This window comes from Mus musculus, chromosome 12 (assembly GCF_000001635.26).
Source record: "Mus musculus strain C57BL/6J chromosome 12, GRCm38.p6 C57BL/6J".
Classification (NCBI taxonomy): domain Eukaryota; kingdom Metazoa; phylum Chordata; class Mammalia; order Rodentia; family Muridae; genus Mus; species Mus musculus.
The window spans coordinates 70,074,349-70,086,795 of NC_000078.6; the positions used below are offsets into that span (position 1 = coordinate 70,074,349).

The 12,447-nt window shown below is 45.5% G+C and overlaps 1 protein-coding gene across 16 annotated transcripts in view; it reads right to left on the bottom strand.

The window, feature by feature from the left end:
- Nin (ninein) overlaps window positions 1–12,447 on the bottom strand; it is a 102,377-nt gene that overhangs the window by 62,914 nt on the left and 27,016 nt on the right. For all 16 annotated transcript variants that reach the window (XR_003949997.1, XR_001780420.2, XR_872709.2 and 13 more), the window contains one exon: window positions 3,764–3,933. Coding sequence is in view for 10 of the 16 variants with exons in the window: in XM_006515530.3 (XP_006515593.1) it covers window positions 3,764–3,933 (170 nt within the window). In the remaining 6 variants the exon portion in view is untranslated. The remainder of the gene's footprint in view (window positions 1–3,763; window positions 3,934–12,447) is intronic.

Here is a 12,447-nt window from a genome sequence, read left to right on the forward strand (position 1 = left end):
CCCAGAGAAGATTCTCAACACCTCCAAAGACATGGAAGATCAGATTCTCAGGTGAGAAGAAAGGAGACAGAGGGGCTGGAGAGATGGCTCAGCAGTTAAGAGCACTGACTGCTCTTCCAGAGGACCTGAGTTCAATTCCCAGCAACCACATGGTGCCTCACAACCATCTGTAATGGGATCTGATGTTACAATGTACTCACATACATGAAATACATAAATAAATCTTAAAAAGAAAGAAAGAAAGAAAGAGAGAGAGAGAGAGAGAGAGAGAGAAAGAAAAGAAAAGAAAAGAAAAGAAAAGAAAAGAAAAGAAAAGAAAAGAAAAGAAAAGAAAAGAAAAGAAAAGAAAGAGAGGAGACAGGAATGAATGCACCAGAGTACAGATTTGAGATTCAGACTCCCTAGTCAGGCAGGGAGAAGAATAGGAGGGTACCCTCGCCTCCTCACCCCTCAGAGGCATGAATCAGTCTATAGAAAGGGTGATGACTCCAGGACAAGCCTCTTGGACAGGTAGCTGAGGCTAGAGCTACTATGTAGACATAAGACTGATATGCTCATAAAACCACACCACAGGACCGTCCGCCCGCCCAGGGGAAGGCTGCTGGTGAGAGCGAGACCTTGGGCAGGGTCGCAGCTGCCCAGGAACATCCAAAACCTGAAGAGAGAGCTGCTTTGAAAAGTGACAGGATTGGGGACTGAGTGGAAGATCACTTTTAGCTTTGGGTTCAGCTACAGTACTAAAAACCAAAAATGGCAGGACCGACTCAGCTTATTTTGGGGGCAGGAAGTAGCTGTGACACAATCTCAAGAGGCAAGGCAAAGGCGTGTCATCTGGTAGCCCTGTGGGTGCTTTGGTGTGGGATGCAGCAGACTATGATAGTGGGGAGAGTCTCTGGGAGCAGACACCAGAGACAGGACCCTGCCCAGCCAGGCCTCTGCCTACAGCTCTTTTAGAGGGTGGTGGACAGGGCAGATTCTGACTGTGGTGTTCAAAGGTCCTGTCTGAGGTTTCTGGTGCATCTGCAGGAAGCTGCAGCACACTGAGAGTGAGGTGATCTCTCTGTAACATCCTTTACCATCAGCAAGGTTTCTCCTGCCTCAGGCTTCACCTCATGTTTGCTTATACACAAAGCCAAAGGCTCATTTTTAAACATAGTAACCCCAGTAGAGTAAAGAAGCTACCCAGCAAGTCGGTAACTGAGCTAACAGGGGACAAGAAATACATCGCCAGGACGGGCTGACTCTGCTCAGAGGCTCTCTGGGTATCTATCCCTGGAGTGTAAGTAGATACTATTGTGTCAAAAATAAACAATTATTGCGTTTCTTGGCACCACGTAATAATATCTTGAGACCAGTTCAAGAGATAAGAAACTAGACTTAAAAAGGGTCTTTGAATAATTAGGCTTACCTCCTAAAGCGTTCTGACTCCTTTTTAAGATGTATATCCCAATTAAATTTCATATCGCCCAGATTCACGACGAAACAGATTTTACATCATAACAGGACACCCTCTCCAACAACAAGGAAAAACACGGTGCTATGAATATTCAATGACATAACATATGTAGATCCTTGCCCTCCTAAAACTGTCTGTGTAATGTGGCTTTGCATGTAAGTTGTGTGTTTTCCGAGGCAAAGGTCCCAGTATGAATGTTGCAAAGGGACCAAGAAAGGAAGGAACCACTGACCTGAGCATGGGGTAGCCAGCATCCCTGCCCTAGGCTAACCTGCCTGGGACACCAGGAGGCCCCGGGCCACACTCGCCTTCTCCATATTTAGTGGCCACATGCCACCCCTATTATTCTTACTCCATTTTGTAAGCTCTCTGTCTCTCTTCTAGTTACTTTTCTTTTCCTTATATTTCTGCCACTGAACCATGGTTTCTAGGGAACAGATTACCATTTGATTTTTCTTTTCTTTTTTGAGAGGTAAAGGTATTGAGGGGGAGAGAGGGAGAGAAAAAGAGATGGAGAGGGAGAGAGAGAGAATGAATGTGTTTCCCCCTTTACTTCTCAGTATTTACTGGCAGTTCTATTTCCTGTGGGGAATCTTCCCCACACCTGGGTTGTCCTTGTTTTCTTTAGGTCTGCAGGCTGTTGAGGACAGATGTTTGATTGCTAAGGACATCCTTGGGAGCAAGTCTCCTATAGATTTTAGTAACAGGGATGCTAGGCAACCATGAATACACATACTCACACAAACGCATGCACAAACACATGTGCACGCGCGCGCGCACGCACACACACACACACACACACACACACACACACACACACACACAGTCAGCCTGCAGTCTGCAGACTCGTCCAGAAAGCGGAGGTGCGTTGTCTCTTTTCCAGCTCATATTCATGTCTGGAATATTTACAGCTCCAATCTGAGCTGAGATTTGCAAGAAATTATTTAGAGTTTGCTCAGCAAGGCATTCTTGATCATGTTCTATAAATGGGATCTTGGCAAATGAGCCAGAAAGAAAGCCTAAAGAAAATGTTACTGCTTCTTCTTCACTGACAGATTACAGTGGTGTGCAGCGTGAAAAGAAGGGTATCAAGGCAGGTGGGGGGCCAGTGTATGAGCTGCCCCTGGGTATGGCAGGCCCAGGGAAGAGTGCTGGGAACTGCTACGCCCTGGGGAAGCACCCCTAGCCCACACTTTGAAGCAAGAACTATGTGTTTGAACCATGTGTTGAGTCCCAAAACAAAGTGCAGGGGATTTTAAGACATCAAAACATGAAGCTGGGGAGTTGGCTCTGTGGTTAAGTGGGGCTGCTTTGCAGAGAGCCCAAGTTCAAGTCTCAGGCACCTCCACGGCGGTAAATCCAGTTCTGGAGGATTTGATGCCATCTTCTGACCTCCCCAGGCAATAGGCATGTATGTATATGGTGCACATATATAAAGGCAGGCAAAACATTCAAACATATAAAAATAAATCTTAAAACTGAAAAAATTGGAAACACAAGACTTCCACTCTTCTGTCATGGAAGTTCTTTGTGGTCTGAGGTTGGAGACAATGAAAGATTTAAACTTTTTAAAAAATCTATCCACATGTGTGTGAGATGTGTGTCTGTGTGGGCAGTGTGTGTGCACATGTGTGTCCATGGATCCCTGTACCCATGCCTGTGTTGAGACCAGAGGAGGATGCTGTGTGCTCTGTCTTGGCATTCTCTGTCTTATTCCCTTAAGATAGGAACTAGCAACCAGCAGCAAGCCCTAGCAATGTTGTCTCCAATCCTCCAACTTCCTCTCTACCCCTCTACCAGCCCGGCCATGGATCTCCTTGCTTCTATCCCCACTCCCAAGCCGGGTGGCACGTGTCAACCACACCCAGCTTTTTACACGGGTTCTCGGGATTTGAACCCAGATCTTCAAGCGTATGCAGGCAAGTGTTCTTACCTGCTGAGTCCTTGGTTAGCTTTTTAAAATCATTTTTAAAAATTAAAATTAAATTAAAAGTGCCATAGCAGTGAAAGATACAATTCCAAGGAGAGCTTTCAGAATAGAAGACAATATAAAAATAACTGAAATCTGGGTAGACACATATAAACAAGGCACAGACATAATCAACTTCCTGAACACTGAGACAAAATTGGAAGGTTAGCATCTATGTCCAAGAGGCAGGAGAAGAAAACCAGCAAGGGCCATATCTGAGTGGAGCCTGTTGCACTGTGAATGCCTAACTTGTGTCTCATGCTACCCAGGGCTCATGCCCACGCCGATCAATGACTGAGCCTGTGACTGTGATCGTCTTGTGACTGTGAGCGCCTTACCTCGCCGCAGTCCCCAGCTGGGATGGGTGATGACCTCGCTTCTTCCTCTAGTGGCTCAAGCACTGTCACCTCCTCGATCTCTTCCCCAGACTCTTGAAACTCGGGCAGTGATCTTCGTCCATAACGCTTCCCACCTCTAACATATTTGGGCTGAGCTTCTGGGGAACAGTCTAGACAAAGAGAGAAGAGTGAAGGCCACATAATGTGAGAAGTAGCCCCAAGCTGTGTGGGGTACAGCCTCTTGTAGGATCCTCCAAATAAACCAGCCCCATGGGCCAGCTGTGGTGGCCGTGGGCGCATATGAGTCCTTGGGTCAGATGTGGAGCAGTTTCTACTTCTGATGGTCCTAAGTATCTGCTTCTACGCATCTGTAAGTTATAGAAACTATGATGGCAGAAAGGAAGTTGACTTAAAAAGCTAAGTAATAAGATCAGGAGGGCTGGGGATGGAGTTTGAACTAGATGTGGTGTTCGTGCCTATGATTCTGAACTCAGGAAGTAGAAGCAGAAAGACTCAAAGACTCCGGGTCATCTTTGGTTACGGTGAGGTCAGAGCAGCTGGGGCTAAAGGGAACTCCCTATCAAAAAGGGTGTACAGTGGTTGATCCGGGTTATCTGTTTTAGTAAGTTGGTGGCTTTTAAGTGTTGGAGGGCAAAAGAAGTAGACAGGGGAAAAAAAATCTAGCCAAGAGACACCTTGCAGGAAGTCCTGGGACCTGTGCAGCTCTGAAGAGTCTGAGGGAACACAACAGTCTAAGCACATTTCAGAACTCAGAGGGAAACACCCTCCCTTACCTCAGGGTCCCCTGGTTAGCTGCTCCACTTTCTGATCTACCAGATAAGCAGAGCAACACAAATATGAAACTGACACCGAGAGTTCTAGTCAATTAAGGACAGCTCCTCGAGTCTGAGGAAGCTGGCCTACAGATCATATTTATAAAAATGGTGAGGTATATATGAAGCTGTGGGATAAAATCGCGAATGGAAAGCCACAATAAGAAACATGATATACAGCGCTTCTGTTTTCAACATCAGTGGTGTGTAAACAAAAGGGGACGGTGCCCAGGGTAGAGTCGCCTCCAACTCTGAAGAACTCTGGTGTTCTGGAATGGATCAGCACTTACCAGTTTCACCCGCACTGCCGCCAACCCACCCACCAAGCGCCGTGTCTACAACTACCACCTCTACCACAGTCACAGCATCACCTCGTCCATGCCACCTCCACCAGCTCACACTCTCTCTACTCTGAATGCTTTGGAGCAATATCGATAAATACTCCACTCCAGGGTCATCCTTAAGCTTTGTAAGCACTTTGCATAGTATCAGGGCAATCAAATATTCTATTAAAAAAGGTAAGAGGGGCAATGATTTGTTTTCTTATTGTCTGTCTGTACAGACACACTGGCTCTCTGGAGGACATGCTCCCTGGGTCCTGATTGAACACATGGTCTAAGCACATTTCAGAACTCAGACACAAGTGTTTTAATTGAGGTGTATACATATATCATCAGGGCAAGTCTGAAGGAACAAGACTCCTTTATCCTCCATGGAAGGATGGTTGGGTTGGTAGACTCTGAGTTCAGCACCCCTGGGAGGGTAGATGACCCTGTTTACCTGGCCACCTTCCCCCATGCGACCTCCTTGGGCACAAACTTAGATTCTGTGATGCTCACAGATATAGCCGCAGCATTCTGAAATGCTCAGGGAAGCTAGGAGTGAAGTATTTATGATAGCTATGCAATTTCCAGCGATTAATATGCAGCTTTTTTTTAAGTCCCAGCCAAGTCACTAGATCGAGCAATCCTCTTACAGGAAGTGTTTAAGCACACAAAGTTTATATTGAGAATGGCATGCATGCTAGAAGGTACCTTTCTTCAGAAGTGAGTGTGTCAGTCTGTGGGTACCCAGGAGCGGGACAGACACTCGAGCTACTTGCTGGCAGCTGACACCCACAGATGCTGGTCAGACAAGAAGCAATGCAGAAGCATCCTTAATTTATTAGATGTTCTTAAATTTTAGTGCCAGACAACAGGATACATCATTAGTAACCGGGAGGGCTTAGAAAGGACTCAAAGGAAAACATAAAACCCAGGACTTTCCAAGTATGAGAATAGGGTTTGTCTGGGGCTATCACCGGCAAAGGAGTTCTTACTGTGTTTTGCACTGCTTCCAAAAGGAAAAAGAAGAAGAAAAAGGAAAGTGATGGAATCCACAGACTCTCCCGGGATGGCATCCTAAGCTAGGTACTGTTAACTCTCCATCACAGAGTAGGGAGTGTTGGTAGAATCTAAACAGCTCTTCTTCTATCCAAAAAAAAAGGTGGCCACTTGAGAACCACGGGGAATATTGTGGATTTGGAGGTTACTTTTTTGTTTGTTTGTTTCAGGAATTTTAAAGCCTCTTAAATTACATTTTAGTATAATAATCAATCGTAAGCAAAATTTAAGTTAATATCTTCTACATTACATATATGTATATATACCATACACACATATAATCAGCCTCTGTGTGTATGTGTGTGTGTCCGTGTGTGTCTGTGTGTGTGTGTTGTTTCCGGTCCCTACAAAAATCTTACTAGAATGAAGATGTTAGCATGCACAAAAGAAAGATGGATTATTATGGCTTTTTTGTCAGAGTTTCTAGAACCATCCACGTGAGCAATAAAAATTAGGACCTCCATAGCAGTTAGAAATGGCTACCTCTTAGCATCATGTGCTCACACACCCCTGCCCCTCTGAGAACATCAACATCAAGGAGAGACCCCAACAGTGAGAAGTCGAGAGAGGACATTCATGGACAACAGCTGTTGCTATGGAGAGCATTTGCAGAATAGGAATCTCCCCGGCCATCTCAACAGGGCTTCCCAAGAGCAGGAGCGGTCCAAGCAGAAGGCCACCGTGGGAAGTTTAGAAACTCTCACTCAAGGTGAAGAATGCAGTGTCTAACCTTATCACACCTCATGGAAGACACTGCCACCCTGGGGCAGAGTGGATTCACTTTAGGAGTGTACCCAGAAGCAACAGTTTCTTCGAGTTTCATTCTGGAACAATTTTACTGATGCTGGATAAATGGGGTTCTTTGGTTTATGGAAACGAACTGTTTCTATCACAGCGCTTCCTTCGCCACAGGCCAGCGTTCCAAGGAGACTCACAAAATGACGCATGAAAGATTATCCTGTCTCCAGCAGCTCCCTCCTTCAAAGGATATTCAAAAGTCATTTTCTCTTCTCACTCATTTCTACTAACTGGTATCAAGCATAAAAATAAAACGGGATGAGTTGGGGAAACGGCTCATTTGGCAAAATACCTGCTGCACAGACATAGGGCCTGAGTTTGCGTCCTCAACACCCACATCAGCACCCAGACAGCTCAGGTTCAACGAGAGACTCTGTCCCCCCCTCAAAAACAAAAACAAAAACAAAAAAAAAAACCCAACTTAGGTGGGAGTGTTAGAGGAAGACCTCGATGACTATCTCGGGCCTCCATGTGCATGTGCACGAACCCAAGAGCAGATATACACCACTCACTAAATGAATCAATTATGATGAAAGAAGATAATTAAATAAAAATAAGTGTCAGGAAAAGAAAAGCAGGCAAGCCTAGTCTTCAGGAGGGGTCTCTTCCAGCCTGGAAAAGTTTAGATCCAGAACATGGCTTTGAGGCAGTCCTACCTGGCCTAATTTAGGTATCTGTTTTACTCCATAAACCAAACACCTGGTTAGAAATAGAGGACTCTAAAGAAACCTGGAATCAGCCGGGCGTGGTGGTGCACACCTTTAATCCCAGCACTTGGGAGGCAGAGGCAGGCAGATTTCTGAGTTCGGGGCCAGCCTGGTCTACAGAGTGAGTTCCAAGACAGCCAGGGCTACACAGAGAAACCCTGTCTCGGGGGAAAAAGAAAGAAAGAAAGAAAGGAAGGAAGGAAGGAAGGAAGGAAGGAAGGAAGAAAGAAAGAAAGAAAGAAAGAAAGAAAGAGAGAAAGAAAGAAAGAGAGAAAGAAAAAAGAAAGAAAAAGAAAAGAAACTTGGATTCAATTCTCTCAAGATGCTAGAGCAAGTGAGGGAACTCACCGGCTCCACAGAGCAGGTAGAAAAAAGGAGATGTAAGTGGAGAATTCAAAAGGTAAGAAAGAAAGAAAACCATTTATTTCTTTTCCTCTTAGAAGGCCAAAGCACAGATGCGCCTTCATCCCATAGCTCATCTGTCCCAAGAAGAGACACTTCAGAGCTGTGACAGGTGCGTGTGTGGCGTGAGCAAAGGACCCAGAAAAACTAAGATGGAAATACAGTGAGTGCTGCAGACAATGGTGGCCTGAGTGGATGGACCGATGGCAGGCAGAGGACAGGGCAAATCACCATGACTCCTTCCCCAGCCTCCTCCCAGCCTCGGGGTGCAGGAGGAATCGCCCTGTGCCTGCCTCACTTTCTCGCCCTCCTAAGACTGACCACAACCTCCTGTGTGCTGCCCCCTTGTTCTTGCTGTCTCAAATCCACTGCATGGCTGGCCAAAGCAGAGAGCACAGAGCCCTGCCGGGAGCCTGGGTGATTACCCAAGTCTAACCATGACTTCATCATGCAAAACTCTCTTTGCACAAACACAAGCTCAGGACCTAAGAGACACCAAAGCACACAACCGAGAACCCAAGCAGACCTTCAGGGCTGCCTTCAGTGTGAGACAGGCTCCTTCAGTATCCACTCACGGGACATCGGAGGGGTTACCTCATGTCCACTGAGGGATATGACGGACCTTTTTTCAAACTTCTCTGAATAGCCGTAGACTTTTTCCAAGGGTGAAGAAGAAGGGCTGGCCACTATGGTACCAACATTCTTTTTCTGGACTGGCTCCTGCAGACCCTTGCTTCCGGTCTCCCTTTCTGACCCTTTAGTGAGCCAAGGACATCATGGCCAGAGACACAGGGAATACTAGCACCTTGGTCCATCTGTGACTATGCCTTTCTGGTGGTGTTTCTACACCAGGTCTTTATTAAGCCCTCTCTGGGTACAGTGACAGGGTCATAGAGTCCTCACACTCCTCTTTCAAAGACTCCAGAAGGAGAGGGGAATGCCACTTGAGGCCCTTCAAAGTGCATATTTGTTCTGCTTGCAGGGTTCCTGAACTCAACTTGAAAATAGTAAACGATTAAAAAGAATAAGCTGTGTGCAAATCTCAAGACAAACAAGCCACAAGACTTTCTTGGGAAGGCTGTCATGCAGTGTAAGAGGACACGTGGTCCTGTTGTACAGTCCCTTACTGCATGGTCTGACCTGCATCATCACACCACCCCAACCCTGCCCCATCCCAGGGTTAGAAGGCTTTGGGTAGTGCAGAACCACAATTGAGTCTAAATACAAGCAAAGCAAACAGCTAGACTCCAAGAGCAAACAAGCTAGAGTGATAGACAGATAGACAGACAGACAGACAGCTGTGGGGGTGGCAATGCCCTGGGCTGACTGGCCCAGTTCTGTAGTCTATCTCAGATTTAGAAGAGTTAAGAATCAGTGGACAGGAAAAGATCTGAACCAACAACCATGGCAGTGCATCCCAGCCTTTGCCTGGGAGGACTGACTGATTGGCTGGCCCATGAGGGCACACGCTGCATTTGCCATCACTTTGTGGGTTCACCCCCCCCTGACTGAACGAACCTTCAAGGCTCAGCTCAAAGCATCACCTTCAAGGAACTTCTTGGGCACAACCTTTCATGACGCCTTTTCTCCTGTGCTGTTGTGTGACTCATACTGTCTGCAGCTTCTAATTTAATTAAAAAAAAAAAAAAAAAGATTTATTATATATACAGCGTTCCTCCTGCATGTATGCCTGCAGGCCAGAAGAGGGCACCAAATCTCACTATAGATGGTTATGAGCCACCAGGTGGTTGCTGGGAATTGAACTCAGGACCTGTGGAAGAACAGCCAGTGCTCTTAACCGCTGAGCCATCTCTCCAGCCCCCAGCTTCTAATTTAATAATGGCCACAGTCAATTTTTCTAAAACCACCTTTGCATGTTAAAATTTCCTATCCATTTTCAACTGTACTTCGTGGGGCATCAGGACTTCAAAAAAAAAAAAAAAAAAAAAACACAGGCCAAATGGACCTGGAGCAAGATACTCTATCAGGGCCTTGAGGGTTAGGAGTCCTTAACCTCATGAAGGCTTCCTTTCCTCCTTAACAATGCCATGGAGCAAAGTCATGGTCGTGTGTAGCAACTCCCGACACAAGAGCTCCACCCTGTCCTCTAGCCCACCACCCAGGCTGCTGTGGAGCTGGTGGCAGCCCAAAGCCACGAGAGTAAGAAGATGTGCCCAGCAGTAGAGGAGCAGGGCCAGGAAGTGTCCCAACCTTCAAACCACAGCATATTTCCTCATTCTTGTTTTTTCTAACATGTCAGACCAGTGGCAAATGTATAGAAACCGGAGCTGCCCTGAGCTTGATCTTGCCATAACGGTCTCTCCCCTGTTAGTTGCTTTTACCTCCATGGATAGGCTGCTGTGAGAGAGATGAACAAACCCTCTAAGACCCCCATGTCCTTTGCGTCCCCTGGGTGGGAGCCTTCTTACACACTCACTGCAACTGAAATAAAATACACTAGTCCCAAGCACACTACTTCATTATCGTGATTCTCAGCACCCTATTTACTAATTTTAAGTAGCACGAGTATTTGCAGAACACCGCATGGCTTTTGACAAGATTGCCTTTTATTTTTAGTAAAATTTTCCTAACAATAAGCAACCCTCTATGGCATTTTAATAACTGCTTAGCCTCTAATTACACACATAAGCCACAATTTGCCTACTGACACACTGACAACACTCTTACTACACACACACACACACACACACACACACACACACACACACACATGTGATCCAAAGCGAGCATCCTTCTTTCTCTACACATGGTCATTTACGCTATATAAAATCTCTGAGACGAATGCACTGATCAGCCAAGAGCATCATTACAGCTCACGGCGAAGGTGCGAACATTTTACCTGACCACCAGCAGGCACGGGTGTTTCCAATTTTACAACTTGCAAATACCTTCTCTCTCTCTCTCTCTCTCTCTCTCTCTCTCTCTCTCTCTCTCTCTTTTCATTTAAGTCAGGATCTTACTTTATAGGCCAGGTTGACCTTGAACTTGTGACCCTGACACACACACACACACACACACACACACACACACGCGCGCTGAGATTACAGTGTGCAGATATAGTAACACTCTAACTCACACTTGTATGGTTGATTTTGGTGACAGTGATTTGGAGAAAACTTCTGGTCCTTGCAATCCTCCTGCTACTAACATCAGAAGAAAAGCACTTATGTTTTTATCTTGGCCAAAATGAAGACACAGGCAAACTTCTTTAGCTATATGTGCTAACGATTTACCAAGTACAGACAGCATGGCCAGACTCCAGAGCTTGGCTCAATACCTCTGCATGCAGTTGCAAACATGTCCTTCGTTAATGGCTGTAGATTAGGATCTAGCCCAGTGTCCAAGGAACTCACCCTGCTGCATGCTTGCTAAGTGGACGAAAGGGCATGGTTTTTACATGTATGGCTTTTTGAACATATAAGGAAAAACAACTACAATTAACAGGGATGGAATGGCCCTTGAATTAAAGTTCTGGGACAGAAACCCCCACCTGCCAGAAACAATGCCTCTTCCTGTTTTCTGAGCTGAGCTGGCTTTTCCAAACAGCTAAAGGAAAGGCATTTTCAGTGGGCCTCTTGCATGATGCTAACATTTATTTCACAAGGTGCATCCAAGGAAGTCAATGTCTCTAGAGCATGTTGACTCCATGCTCGGCAGCACCTCCACTACAAAACCACAGTAATCCACTGCCATTACAAACTGGATCAATAGTTAATAAGTTGTTGCCCCTCTCTGATCCCAGAAACAACTTAAAAATTAAACAGTACACGTAGCTAGGAGGGAGTTGGGCCACTGTTGCAGTTCATTAGGGTGAAAGCTACAAAGGACATCCTACCATCCCCAGCCCATTGTCCTATCCTTATCTAAATTTCACTGTGTCTCTATTGTTACTGCTTTTTACAGGAAAAACTCTCACAAGTCTCAGAATTTCAAAAGTCGGTGTTATAAAAGTGCTAAAAATAGCACAAGAGAAGTTATAAGAGGGCAGAATCCAAGACTAGGACGTAAAAATAATGACTTAATTCCGTATCCTTGCAAATCCCCTTAGAGCTTTGCTTTGTATTATTTATGTACAACTGCCTTTTACTGGAAGACTAAGAGAGCATGGAATACAGTAAGCATCTGCCCTTCAGAGAACTTTACAGTGAGGCTAGTTAACACAGTTATGTTAGGTACAATCTTACAGAATGAGAAAGCTAGTGTTTGTGGCTTTTCCTATAGATTTAAATAATGCCATTGGGGCATGAGGAGACAACACAAGCAAACTTCGGAGCTGAAAGGGTTTCAACCATGTTTAAATGTCAGCTGGCCAAAGACCATAAAGGAGAGATGTATGTATGAGGTCACACTAAAGCGGCGAAACCAGTGGGTTTTTTTGGCTTTAGGTTCTTCCTATCATATCAAGAAGATTTTTTGATACTGTACCTTGATCAAGTGCTATAATGGTTGGTTGGGTTGTCACCTTGAGTGGATTAGGAAGTGTCTGTAACTTATAAAACACACTTGTGTGTCTATGGGAGCGATTCTGGAGAAGACAGACA